At 35.7% G+C, this 15306-nt stretch overlaps 1 protein-coding gene across 1 annotated transcript in view; it reads right to left on the reverse strand.

The window, feature by feature from the left end:
• XPR1 (xenotropic and polytropic retrovirus receptor 1) overlaps positions 1 to 15306 on the reverse strand; it is a 218546-nt gene that overhangs the window by 38382 nt on the left and 164858 nt on the right. Inside the window, exons 10-11 of the mRNA XM_043568637.1 lie at positions 10627 to 10798; positions 9261 to 9455 (exon numbers count right to left, since the gene is read on the reverse strand). Of these exons, the coding sequence (XP_043424572.1) occupies positions 9261 to 9455; positions 10627 to 10798 (367 nt within the window). The remainder of the gene's footprint in view (positions 1 to 9260; positions 9456 to 10626; positions 10799 to 15306) is intronic.

The following is a 15306-nucleotide window of genomic DNA, read 5'->3' on the forward strand; positions in this document are numbered from 1 at the left end:
AGCACAGCATGAGCAAGAGAGAGGGGCAGGGAAGATGAGGGGAGGAGAGAGAGCAAGAGAGAGAAAGAGGGAGAGAGAGGGAGAGAAAAAGGGAGAGAGAGAGAAAGAGAGAGAGAGAGGAGAGAGACAGAGACAGGGAGGGAGAGAGGGAGAGAGAATCTTAAGCAGCCTCCATGCTCAGCAGAGAGCAACACAGGGCTTGATCCCATGATCCTGGGATCATGACCTGAGCCAAAACCAAGAGACACTCATCTGACTGAGCCACCCAGGCACCCTTCAGGTATTTCTTAAGTGAATTTTAAAACCCTAACAAAGAATACAACTCTAATTATTCATATTAAAACATTTTCTTATCACTTGAAACAACACTAGTATGTTAGTATTTGCTTCCTTCCAATTCAAGAATGACTTTCAATTATCTGGCAGAGAAATTACTTACATATTTGGACTGACTCCACTTTGCTCTTACTAATAAATGTCTTTGACTCCTGTTCCTGGCAACGTCTTTGGCTTTCCATGAATGTGGTGGCCATTAGGATGAAAGGATCAGAAAATGGGCCTATTCTCTTAAAAGTACTGCTTGAATTATTCTCTCCCAATGTAGCTTTGTGCTTTCTCAAACAAATTTATTTGAAACATGTAGGAATACCACACCGTTCTATCTGATCTTTCTTTGCTTACCACAATTTAACATTTGGGAAGAGCTCAGAGCATTCTATAAACTTAGAAGGCAGTATGACAGACTAAAAATAATCACTGGGTATGAATTCTAGCTTTGTCACTGAACAGCTACTTGACTTTGGGGGCTACACTGTTTTATTAAGATTCATAACCTGGGTTCTTCCACTTTACAGATGTAGGACTTTGGCAAGTAACTTAGTCTCTCTGTTTTCAATTTCTTCACCTGTAAAATGACAAGTGCTTACCTCTGACAAAGATGCACTCCCTAACCTAACTCTAGTTAGGCTCCTCCAAGCTCTCTAGGCCTCAAACTTGGTGTCTGTTCTTGTCAAGCCTATGTCACCTAGTGGTAGCAAGAATCTCACTAAGCCATTTTAGAGAGAACCCCTTATCCTCAATATCTGATCATTCTAGTTACCAAAATTCTTTATCCTCTACCCTTCATCTAATCACTCTGGTCTTCCTTTTGGCAAGAATCCTCCTGTCAAGTCAGCTTAACCAGAATCGTCCCTCACCCCTGATGTTTCCTTTTAGTAATTTTCCAACCACTGACCCTTCCTCTTGGCTATAAATCCCCATTTGTCTGTTCTATATTCAGAATTGAGCCTACCTCTCTACTGAGATCTCTTTTCCTCTACTTCAAAACTTCCTGAATAAAATGTGCTTTTGCCACTTTAATTACATCCAGCTTTGATTCTAATACCTCACAGGGCTGCTGTGAGGATTAAATGAGTTAATACATGTTAAATGCTTAAAAGAGTGTTTGGCCCATAGAAATATTCAATAAATATTACCTTTTAATAATATCATTATTCTTCATCTACTGTTTGTAGGTGCTTTGCATTACTTTTGACAAGCTACTATATAATATTCTACGTACCATATTATATTCCTATTGATGGACATTTATTAGATTATTTCAGTTCTTTACTTTATAATGTTGTAAACATAAATTAACTTCTAGCCACTTCTCTAATTATTTCCTTAGAAAAAGTTATGGAAAGGGACTTACTAGTTCAAAAAGTATGAATGATTTTAAGACTCCTGGTAGGATTACCAAATTGCTTACCAATTTATACTCTATCAACAGAATGAGTGCTCATCTCTCCACATCCTTGATAGCAATAAGCATCATCACTTCTTTGATTAAATATTTCAATTTTCATCTCTTTTGCAATCAGTAAAGGAGAACATTTTTCATATGTTTATTAGCCATGCTTAATTACCCTACAAAATTATCTGTTTATATCCTTTTCCAATTAAAAAATTAGTTAAAATTGATTTGTTTTGTGTCAGATTAGGTTACAGTTTAAAAGTATTCATTCTCCCCAACACTCTTCTCTCATGATTCTTGCCCCATAGATGTTGGGTTTAATAATGGCTTCAGGATGGGCAGACTTCCTTTGGGCCTAGACATGTGACTTGCTTAAGCCAGTAGGAGGTTAGCAGCTATGAAGAAAGCAGATGCTTAAAATGTGTATGCAGTAGAAACTGTTTCTGCTAGTACCATGGGAAGAGTTTCCTTGGGGTAACTACTGTCCCTTTAGTTGGGGCTCCATGGTGAAACATGTATAACAGACAAAAACCAAACATGTAGGGAAAAGTCAAAAGCCCAGCAGGAACAGTTGCCTAAAACAGAGCTACCCAGCCACGTCCAGCCTAGTTCCACCAATTCCCAGCTGACCCACAGATGCATAAATGAGAATAAATTACTGCTGGTTTAAGCTACTGAGTTCTGGGGCGAATTATGATGTATCAATAGCTGATTAGTATACTTACTGTATTATACTATAAATCTCTGAAGCAAAGAGATTCATTCATATATAATCTACTACTTAAGCCCCTATATTTGCCTATTCATTTTTTCCTATTCTTTTCTTTCTGCTGAAAATATCTAGACACAATAACTTTCATTGATGTGTATACTTTCCACCAATATTCTCATGTACAATTATATATAATAAATTGAAATGAAAATTTAAAATTCTGTTTGCAAGCAATTATCTTTAAATTCCTTTCCCGTTAGGTAAAATTGTTCCATAAGTTGAATTCATACTGTTCAACTTCTTGAATTTAAGCATCACAGAGTTCTCTCCCTGTTTCTAAGAAATACACAGGTTATTTCTAAACTTTAAACTTTGTGCTTGAGTATTTCAAAACAACATAATTTATACAGAAATGCTAACAAACTATATCCACCAGTTGTATGGTAGACTACAGAGGTGTAAGGTGACTACCGAAAAGACGACAAAAATGATCTCAGGGTATAAGGATATGTATTATTTTTTTAAGTTTTTTTTTTTTTAACATGACAAAGAAGATACAAAGGAAATGTAATTTATTCAAAGCTGTAATTAATACTTTTAAAGCAAAGCAATTTAAGGTGAAATATAAATGGGATTGTTGGTATAATATTTATAAAACCATTTAAAATTAGCACAATGCCAAGTAGATAAAAGCTACTCAAGAAATATTTCTAAAGTCAAATTAATAATCAGAAACAAACAATATCACATTTGATTTTAGCACTGGCAGAATTTAAGCCAATATTGACAAATAATGAATCCTTAAAAAAAATCTATTTCTTGTCTGCATTAGTTAGGCTAGAGGAATTACAGCCAAATATATCAAATTTCAAAAGGGTTAAAGATTTGAGCTATTTCAACAGTAAGTCAAAAGTGAAAGCATTTAGGGGCGCCTGGGTGGCTCAGTTGGTTAAGCATCTGACTTCGGCTCAGGTCATGATCTCACAATTCGTGGGTTCAAGCCCCGTGTCGGGCTCTGTGCTGACAGCTCAGAGCCTGGAGCCTGTTTCAGTTTCTATGTATCCCTCTCTCTCTGCCCCTCCCCTGTTCACTCTCTGTCTCTGTCTCAAGAATAAACAAACATTAAAAAAAAAAAAAAAAAGTGAAAGCATTTATTCAAATGCATTGTTTTCTTTTTAATTTTTTTTTAGTTTTTATTTATTTTTGAGAGAGAGAGAGACAGTGCAAATGGGGGAGGGGCAGAAAGAGAGGGAGAGAGAGAGAATCCCAAGCAGGCTCTGTGCTACTAGTGCAGAGCCTGATGTGGGGCTTGAATCCACAAAACCGCGAGATCATGACCTGAGCTGAAACCAAGTTGGACACTTGACTGACTGAGCCACCCAGGTACCCTAAATGCATTGTTTTTAAAAATTTTGTGTGTGTGTTTAAAAAAAAAGTTAATGAGGGGCGCCTGGGTGGCTCAGTCGGTTAAGCACCCAACTTAGGCTCAGGTCACTATCTCGCAGTATGTGAGTTCGAGCCCCGCGTCGGGCTCTGTGCTGACTGCTCAGAGTCTGGAGCCTGTTTCGGATTCTGTGTCTCCCTCTCTCTCTGACCCTCCCCCGTTCATGCTCTGTCTCTCTCTGTCTCAAAAATAAATAAACGTTAAAAAAAAAAAAAAAAAAAAAGTTAATGAGGGGTGCCTGAGTGGCTTGGTTGGCTGAGCGTCCAACTTCAGCTCAGGTCATGATCTCCCAGTTTGTGAGTTTGAGGCCCCCATTAGGCTCTGTGCTGAAGCTTGGAGCCTAGAGTCGGCTTCGGAGTCTGTCTCCCCTTCTCTTTGCTCCTCCCCAGCTTGCACTCTGTCTTTCTCTCTCTCTCAAAAAAAAAAAAATTAAAAAAAAATTTTTTTTAAGTTAATGAAACAAAAGTTTCCCTAGAGAATTTTTAAAAAATTGGTGTTTCTATTACAACAAGACTAAAATTTGGAAAGTCTGGCAAAGCAGCCAATTATTCAGGGTAAAAACAGTTACATACTGGCCATACCCCAGAGAGGAAGCACTTCAGGACTATGTGTGCCCACTCAAAACAATGAAATGCTTATTTGCTCTGAAGGCACTGAACTACTGCTGAGGAATCCTCATTAGGGGGCACAGCACCCCTTACAGAATGTTAAACAAGAAGGGGTCTGGATGGGAACTGGTACTGCAAAACAACCAAGCAAACAAACATAAGTATTTTTAAAAATCTAATAGCAAATGTGTGTTAGCAAATGCTAATAAAAAGTCTAAAGTAAAATATTAAGTATTTTTAAAGTAAGGTTTTTTTCCTTCTGTATATTCAGAGAAGAGCAAAAGAGCAAAATCCACTAAGAATTTATGAATATTTTAGAATGTTGGAAACTGTAAATGAAAAACAGAAAGTCTAATGAAGTGCGCTCTCTCCCCATCAACGGGTCAGAAATAACACAATGGCTTTTTCTATTATTGTACCTCCCACAGGCTTTTTCTTGCCAAAGCCAAGAAACCTCAAGGACATACAAAAAACATTTAAAACACTTTCTTGTCTCCTCCAATCCTAATTCCAACAAAAAAACTTGTAGGAGTTGGCTTTAAATTTAGGCTTGTAATGAAATGTGATTTCTTAAAATATGGAGATTGGCTGCTAGCTAAATTCCTTTGTGTCTAAAATTAATGATGGAAAATAAAATACACTGCAATGTTTAAAATGTGTTTCCTTCTTATTATACCACGTGACAGCTAGCTGAAATATAATAAGTAGTCTCCCTAAAACGGGTCTAAGCCCCTCCCTCACCTTTAAAAAAATGACTCTAGGTACAGAAGTAACACTTGTGCCTTCATTCATCATAAGACCTAACCTTTGAAAAAATCTTGAAAATACCCCCAATAATGCAGTTACTATGGTAACTCTTGTAGGCTAGTTCTCTGAAAAGACTCACATCCTTGAGTCTGAACAGGGATACCTCACCATCTTCTACACCTCCCTCCCCTCATAAAATTTATCCTTTATGGTAATACTTACAAATTCAATAGAAAAAGATCTACCTCATTAACCGTACAAAATCTATCCTTTTGGCTCAATGATTATGTTTAAAGTGTATGTTTTCTGATACTTTTCCTCTTGGAATATTGTCCAACAAAACAATAGAAAGCAAATTCTACTAAATGCCAAATTTCCCTGTTTTATGCTTTTTGGTAAAAAGAAAATTAGTGATATAAATACTTAATATGTATCAACAATACAAAGGTTTTTTTTTTTTTTTTTAATTTTATGGCTATGATAAGATATATAACCAATGGTCTCTCTAAAAAAAAATGCTTGGTTTTTAAAAATTTGACTGTGGGACTTGAATCAAGTTCAGTGAGTGAACATCTGTGTTACATGAACAAGAAGCCAAACACATTCCTAACTGGTACTTGTCCATTATAATGCCCCTACCGAAGGGATCACAAGGGTTTCTCTTAGATTTTCCATAAAGAAAGACACACATATGGCAGCTCTAGACAGCAAAGAGAATTGTATTTCATTTAATGATAAATTCCATTTGTGTAGCACGTTAGAGTTTATAAGGTGATTCCATGTACACTACACCTTATTTAATCATTACAACAAATTTGTGAAGTAAACAGAATAGATACTATTATCTCCACTTAAAAGGTGTGGTTCTGCCTGAGGGAACAAGAGGAAGCCCTAGGCGAAAGAAGAACAGAAGTGGGAAACAGCAACACTTCCACCACTCACAAGTTACACAGCCTTGGGCAAAACACATAATGGGATAACTGGAATTCTTCACATAAATAATAAAATAGCTTAACTATTACCTCTGGGAAGTCTCTACTGGGGGCCGGATTGGGACTTATGTTGTCTGTAGGCTATTATGGTCCCCTGCTTATTTTAATGTCTTTTTTTCCTAGTGTGGTCAAAACACTTAGCACAAAATTTACCATCTTAACCACTTCTAAGCATACCGTTCAAAAGTTTTAAGCATATTCACACTGTTGTGCAACCAATTAATGCCTTTTTACCTACTTCCCCTACTAGATCATAAATTTTTAAGGGCTAGAATGTTACTTTGTTTGTTGCTCCATTTTTAGTGCCTAGCACAACTGATACATAGAATATTCTCAGTAATGTTTACTGAATGCATGTTTATTCTATCTGCCTATCTATGCACCCAGCTACCCATTCATTTACCTACCCAACTCAGAATTTGAATTGAGATGTTTACACAGGGGTGTCTATAAACATGTTAATTTAAGTCAAAACTTTTTCTAATTTGGGTGACTGGTTTTCCAATTAGGGGATATGGCAGATAATCTCTATAAACTGTATGAGTGTAATCTGCACTACCAAGATTAAAAAACAACACCATTTAAACAATGTCATAAGATACTGACTGTCCATAAACAAAGAAAGAGAATGATTCTAACGGTTAACAAATCCTTTTTCCATTTAGTTTATGTTTAATATTTTACTTCCTTCAGTTTATTTTTAACTTTTTGCTTTCAATAAGAAAACCTGATAGATTAACAAAAATAATTACTGATGATGGACTACTGTGCATATTTTTTGGTATATAACTGAGGATCTGTCTAGAAAACTTAGCGATGCTCCAACAATTAAACTTCTACCCTCATGTATACAGCTATTTAACAAGGTTTCTCTGAGCTTCCCTATACAAAAACTGCAAAATGGAACAGAATAAGTAATATAGATTTATCTCAATAAGAAATGTCTATGTGATAATTATTAAAATTTATAACATATCTGTAACATTACTTTGGCCAGTTATAATTACAACACAGAAAAATCTCTTAGCATCTTCTAGTAATAGGTAATAACTTAATTTCAATTTACATATATATGTATCAGACAAAAGTCATTAAAACATAAAAATACCAATCATGGTGAGTATCATGCTTTTGTATTTAGATTACTTGGACACATTTAGTAGAAACATTTTAGCAGTTTTGTTTTAAAATGTGAATATTTAAAATACACTGTAAAAAAAAATAAGTGGGGGGGGGGAAGGGGGGCACCTGGGTGGCTCAGTCGGCTGAATGACCTTAGGCTCAGGTCATGATCTCACAGTTCATGAGTTCAAGCCCTGCACCTGACTCTGTGCTGACAGCTTAGAGGCGAGGCTGGAGGCTTCTTCATATTTTGTGTTTCCCTCTCTCTCTGCCCCTCCCCACTCATGCTCTATCTCTCTCTCTCAAAATAAATAAACATTAAAAAAAATTATAAATACACTGTAAACTACATTTTTAAAAATTATTTAACCTTAAGATGAAAAATTTCAGATGTAAATTTTAAAACGTCAGAAAATACAGTTTAAATAATAGTTTAAAATAATAAAATAAAAATGGTAATAATATAGTTTTAAAAATTCTTTAAAGGGATACATGAAACAAAAAAAAAAAAAAAGAAAGAGAAAGTCTGACAACCACAATACCATCCAAACCACTGCTTCTAGCTTTAGGTTATTAAATGTGAAGCCAGTGCAGGTTTGAGGAATTCAGATTTTCAGCTTCATACTGAAGAGTACCAGTATAGTTAAAGGTATGTTATGTCCTAAAATATTCAACCCCAAACCACTGTTACCCAGGATGGGAGAAAAGTAAAGGGTTCTTAAGGCATAGGGTACCATGTATCAAATCCGTTGCCTGACTTATAAATTCTCTAATCACAACCTTGTGAATCATGATGCATGCCCAGACTAAAGAACAGCATTCCTCAGCAGGAGTTAAAATTACAGGAGCTTTGAGGATGTGTTTCCTTCACTGAGGCACTTAGTTAAATTATATCATTTAACAAGAGTGCCTACGTAGTGATAAAATTATTGGCTGCATTATCAATATTACTGTAATTGCAGAATCTACTGCTAAAAGTGGAAGTATGTTATAAAGTGTTCTACTGGACCAAACTGCAAGCCTCACAAAAAAACCACTGCTCCAACCTTTCAAGACCATCAGACATACTTTTTAGATAAGTAGCTAAGAGGTACTAGCTCAGGCTCCTAAAATACAGTGTCTCAATTAAGAAAAAAGTCACTGAAAAAAATTTACTTAAGTATTTAAAAATAATTACAATAATTTCAATAAGTAACATTTCTTTACCACCCAGCCTCTAAGGTGTGGGCTGATACTGATTTAAAAAGACAAAGATGGAATGCATTTTAGTAAAAGGAAGCAAGATCTTTGATTGACAGTTCTTGGAAAAAGGTTAAAAATTCAAAAGGACTGACTGCATGTGGCTCAGAACCTAAAAGCTTTTTTCTCCTCTCAACAGAAGAGCAGTCTCAAGTAATAACTGGTTGCTATGGAGATAAGAAACTAGAGAGATCAGAGAACTCAATTTGCAGTTAAATGGGCTGGAAACAATCCTTACTACTTGGTGAAGGAAAGCGATTAAAAATATACATGATTGCCAGAGGGAATCTTTTTCACCTAGCATTTTCCAACCTCATTAATGAACAAGAAGGCTAAAAAACCAAAACCAAAACAAAACAAAACAAAAAACCAACAACAAAGGAAAGCCCAAGGTGTCTAAGATAGAACACACTGAACATAATTCAGGGTTTCACATATCACAAAATCCTTCCTATTCTGGATGACTTTTTGACAGTACTTGTTATTAAATGCTGGAATGAGACTTAAATTGTGTTCAAGAACAAAATGGTATAGCTGAGGGGACTGGAACTTCAGTGGAAAAAAAGAGCATGATAAATGGAAAAGGAACCAGAGTAAGAAGCAGATGTCAGTAGTAAAAACCCAGGTTTTGAAAAATCTCGTCACAGTCAATATAGAATACCTTTGTGAGTGCTGTAAAGGGCTGCGAACGTCACCGTGAAGAAAGTTGTTGAGTATTTCCCAGCATTAACTAAATGAGGAAAGGCCCTTTTTGTGTCTCGGTAGCGGCGCAGGCACTGGATGAAGCGAAGCCAAGCAGGAATGCACTGAACGATGGCCCGCACACCATACGAATATTTGTGGCAAATTTCTGGTTCTGTGCAGATTTCAAAGAAGAAGAATTATTATTAAAAAAAAAAACAAAAGACAAGTAACTTGTTCACATCATTTTGTTATATATTGTAACCACTCTCAAGTCCATAAAAGCAAGAAGCCTGGTTTCTGAATCACTTTCTTCTTTGTAACTACTATATTCTCAAACTTTTCATGAGCGATGAAAGCCAAAAAAGGAAGGTAAATATATAGGGTGGACCAATGAGGGAAAATCTGCCCTCCCAGATTTCTGACAACCTGTTCTGGAATCGTTTTCTTTGGAATGTGGTAAAACTGTAAGAAAATTAGAAGATGAGTACAGTAATCAAAGGAAAGAAAACTTACTCTGTAATTTGAAATACTTGGAAAACATACAAATGCCACTGGTGACTCTAGTTAATTTCATGAACTCCAAACTGCTATATCACAATAGGTAGAAAATGTACCTCATTAGCCTACTTTTTAATGAAGAGCAGAGTTTATATTTTTAAATGAGAAGAATGAAGTTGGTAAATACATTTTTCTTCAAATTCTGGGAATGCATTATAGTGGGATCAACCTACAACAAAGTTGTGGTCTGCTAGCAATCAATGAATATGTGTTGCCACTGGCTTCATTAGCTTTTTGCTAGTCAGATGTTACATAATCTGTCTAAATTTGGTCTTTGTCATTAAGGCAAAATTCCTTAATAACTCGAACTCCTGGCATACACCAAGAGTGGGAAAAAGAACCAGAAAAAAACACCCCAAGATCCTCAGTAAGAATTAAAAACGATCTACAATGACTTCTCAAAGCTCTTGATCTAAGTCTAAATACTCAAGTATTTTTGATCATTATAAAGCAATACTGTGATGGAAACTGTTGGCACTAAAGCATCTGTGATATAACTACCAATATACTAGAAATTTTTACTTTTCTTTTTTTTCTAAGTTTTAGAATTCCTTAAGTGTAAGTTGCAAATCTCTTGGCAAATGGATGACTGAAATCCTAACATTTAATTTAAGAGCCAAATTGTATCAGATAAAGAGATTGCTAAAAGAGTGCCAAGTACATTTAATTAAGTTTGTATTATTGGATGAGTTTTCACCGTGATCTTACATTTCTTAGTTATCATTCCCAATATTTCTTGGTTTACACTGGCAGTTCAGAGGTATGGATGCACATTCATACCCTACCTTCTGAATTATTTGGCAACAGGCCCCCACTTTCATCCCATCTGAGCTCAAAACTGTAGAAGCAGATCATATATTCCAGGTCCATCAATATCACTGACAGGCTGTTCAGCTGATCGGCCAGCCAGAAATCAGCAAAGCCTACTTTATGGAAGGGGGCTGTAAATACTCGAAACTGGGAGAAAGAAAAAAATAAAAAAAACACAGAAACAAGAAAGTTCATGTTAAATTTCTCTAATTCTTGTCTGACCAAGCAGCATGGTTACTTTAGCTGATAAAATGGAAACCAATGAGCCAATCACAAACACAGGGACCTGGCAACAGTGGCTAGGTTGAGAATTAGTAGTGAACGGAATGAGTTGAATAGATAACTAAGAAAGGAAATTTAAGTGGGGTGAAGACAGGAATAGCTACAGTTAGAAAACAGAAAGCAGAGAGGGTGGAAAGAGTTGAAGCTGAAAGCAGAGAGTAGCAGAAGGGAGAAGCACTGAAAGGATGTGTAGTGTTAGGGCTCTAGGGTAAATTGTGCTAGAGACGCATGCTCTATAAAAATTTCTGGAATATCCTCCTTCTTAACTGGGATGAGAGCTTTGCTACCTGAATAGAAAGCTCTTCTTTGCCTACAAGGGATAGGGAGGGAAGGATGTGCAACAGCTGAAGCATGCCTGCCCGTTCTCTCACTGAAGTCAATTTCACTAATGCCATGGTAATAATTGTATTTGTCTTGAAATGATGCCACAAAAATAAGCTCACACCCCACTATTATAAAAATAATGTTAAATGAATTCAGATTAAATGTACTGAGCACTAATCCATGCTGCATATTTTTCTCAAAATGCTTTTTTTCATAGTCCACTAACTACAACAATTCTATGAGCTTGGCACTATTCATATCCCCATTTTACAGAGGACCTACAACAAACTCATCCTGACCTATTCTGTGGAAGACTGTTTACCACTGCAAAGGGAAATCTCCTGGCATTGCAGAGAGAGGATGGATAGATACTAACGTAATCATCAGAAACAGGCTCCAATAGTGCAGAATGCCGTGAGATGCCCTGAGAAAATTGAAGATGGAATTAAGACAGCTTTAATCCTCGCCCTGTCAGACCGTTTCTATCTTAAAAGCTAAAAATGAACTCCTAAAACAAGGAATTTTGACTAAGCAGCAGTTTTGAGAAAATGAGTCTAAATCTATAGCTCTCCTGCCATCTAGCTATATTCATTTAGCAGACATATTCAGCATGAAAACTAATGGCTCTCTTCCCTCAGACTTGGCTGGTTCTTTCTATTCTACCTCTAAACACTTCTCTTTATTATTTGAGGGAGATAAATGGCTACATTATGAATCCATCCTAGATATCAAGTATCTATGACAGGTATTGCCTTGGGGCTTTGGACGTTAGATCAGGTATCTGCAGGACCTAGTACAGGCTTTGTGATATTTTCTAGAGCGGATATATTTTGAGGCCATGGCTCAGTTTTGTCATCAGTCTCTTGCTCTTTCAATAAGTTTGCAATAAGCCTGAGAGACAACCTATATCGTTTGCAACCATAAGGTCTAGATACAGCAAACTCTTTTTGGTAGGGGGTGGGGGCGGAGTGAGAACTGGGGGCTTAGTGGTTGAGATGTTAGTCATTTATTCATGAAAAGGTTCTGATGCCAGTTTATAGAGTATTTTAAGAAACTGTGGGGTGCAGAGTGGACTTTAAAAATTCAAAGAGACAAACAAGAGTTCAGAACATAACACCAAAAGGATCAAGAAGTCTAACTCAATCTCTAGTCGTGGACTTTTGTGAAAATTATAGCCGAGGGCAATTTTCTTATTTCTCATGGACATGAGACAGACTACCATTACTCTCATAATCTGCCAAATTCAGCCTCAAAAACTAGCTAAGAGAGTAAACCTCCATATGAGCAGAGGAGGAAGAGAATGCACTAAATAAGAAAAGAGGGAAATGGGACTACGAAAGGGAGTGGCATGAAAATAGAAACTGGAAGGAAGGGAAAATTTATAGAAGAGAGCAGATGGAAAAAGGAAGAGGAGGGAGTAGTAAATGTTGGTATAATACAACTAATAAAGGAAGGAATATAATTATAGTCATTCAGCATTTAACACATGTCAGGCACTGTGGAAGTACAGAGATAAATAAAACAGTTTCTTCTGTCAAAGACCCACAGTCTGGTTGAGCAAATATATACCTAAGGAAATAGCGACAGCACTGTGTAGTAAGTGCTATTACAGATAAACATGCAAAATACCCTAGAAATACAAAGAAGGGAGAGAGGGAGTAGCTGCATCAGAGACAGGGTAGGGCTGAGTTCATACTGAATTCCCTGATGTTTACACATAGTCAAATTCATCTTAAATTTATCTGAATTCCCCTTCTTGAGTGAGAATTCTTTCTTTTCTTATTGTGGCTAAGGTCTTTCAACTTCTACATTGTTGTGATTTTGCTTAAAATGACAATGACTCACTGAGTAACAGTATTAAGAAAGCTACAGACAATTCAAAAGATCTGATGTTTTACTCACATACACAAAAAAGCCATTAATAAGTTATTAGAAAGGATATTAACTAAAATCATTTTCTAAGTTAATGCCGATAAATATTAAAGAAGATGAAGTTTAATTTCTGCTTTTAGAGGCTTGTGAATAATCACACTCTTTCAATTTTTATACAAAATATATTTATTAGTTTGAACTACTAGATCAAAGTTAAGTATCTTAAATAAAGTGACTACCAGGTTTAATTGTTAAATGGTAGTGGTCAGGAGTACAGATTATGGAATCAGACTGCCTGGGCTCACATTTCATCTCCATTACTTACTGGCTGTGTATTTAACTCCTCTGAACTTGGGTTTCCTCATTTATACAATGTGGATTAATAGCAGCTCCAACCTCATGGTTATTAAAAGGATGAAATAAATGAACACATATAAAATGTCCAGAACAGTGCATTATTAAAAGAGACTATCTCTCTGTAATCATAGTAGAGACATATGTAAAAATTTTACTATAAAACCAAAGAAAATATTGAAAAAATCAATTCCCCAATTATATAGGAAAGGACTTTAATTTGAAAACTTTAAGTAGTCTTCTAGAAGAATTGATTGGTATTTTTGTTTAGAAAATCTGAGGCATTGCTTATGTTTCCAAAATGGACTTCCAATTAGGGCAAATATAGATCTACAGAGATTTATGACCTAATAATACAAATAAACTGTACCTAATTTGACATTTAAGTATCAAAATAAATAAATTTCTTTAAAAAATTTTTTTAAAGTTTATTTATTTTGAGAGGGACAGTGAGGAGGGAAAGAAGAGAAAGAATCCCAAGCAGGTTCCACTCTGATAGTGTAGAGCCCAAAGTTGAAGCCACACACTGTGAAATCAAGAGTCAGACACTTAACTGACTGAGCCATCCAGGCACCCCTAAATAAATTTCTAATAAAAATTTTTTTAGCTTTTTTGAAGGAGGTGTATAGCATATAAATTCCATAGATTCAAATTTAAATATGGATATAAACAACATCCAGTGCGTACCACTATGGCCAAATGATACATGTTCTTTTCCATTTTTTAAAAATTGAAGAAGGAAATGTACTTTTACTTAATGATGAGGCTATTAAAAAAGCTGTATCAGAGAAACAAAATATTTTTAACACTAGAAATAAGTCTCAGGGTAAATTTTTTCAGTAAGATTTGAATTAAAATAAGTCAACAGGTCACTTAATGTTAAAATGCTTTATATGTGTAAGATTTTCCTGTATACAATTATTATTATAAATATAACAAACCACAATGCTTCTTTCTGCATTTCACTGATTCTGATAGCACACTTATTATTCTTATTCCTTATTACATCATCATTGCCAACCTATTCCATCCATAAATCCTCATTTATTAACATACAGCAAATGCATTAATAAATGTCTACTCAATGGGGAATCATTTTGCTAATCAGAGTAACTGGTCATGCATCAATCATAGCTAACTATTTAAACAGAGAAGGATGTACTGGGGAAATGTTCACTTAACACACAACGATATCATTCCATTATTGCAATGATGCAATCGTATTAACATCTGAGTCTTTGAAACCTCATTTCAAAATAACTTTATAGAGATTTTACAATAATTGAGGCAGGAAATAATAGGTATTTATAATCTTAACATTATTTCCTTGTAACCAGAAGAATACTACATTTTTGTGCAAATAAGTTTTAAAACTCCACAAAATCTAGCAATAAAATGACAATCTCAAGATAAAAAAGGTAATCTAATTTTGTTGTACTAACGGGAAATGATTTATTTAAAAAAATTTTTTTTTTAACGTTTATTTATTTTTGGGACAGAGAGAGACAGAGCATGAATGGGGGAGGGGCAGAGAGAGAGGGAGACACAGAATTGGAAACAGGCTCCAGGCTCTGAGCCATCAGCCCAGAGCCCGACGCGGGGCTCGAACTCACGGACCGCGAGATCGTGACCTGGCTGAAGTCGGACGCTTAACCGACTGCGCCACCCAGGCGCCCCATGATTTATTTTTAGTATGAATTTCAAGAGAGAAAAAAATGGTCCAAATATTTCTTCTGTCTTACAAAAAATCCTTTAAAAATCATGTGTTCTAGATGATAAAATGTGTTAAAGGTGATTACATACGTAAGACTTTTCAAAATACT

Source organism: Prionailurus bengalensis, chromosome E4 (assembly GCF_016509475.1).
Source record: "Prionailurus bengalensis isolate Pbe53 chromosome E4, Fcat_Pben_1.1_paternal_pri, whole genome shotgun sequence".
Taxonomy (NCBI): Eukaryota; Metazoa; Chordata; class Mammalia; order Carnivora; family Felidae; genus Prionailurus; species Prionailurus bengalensis.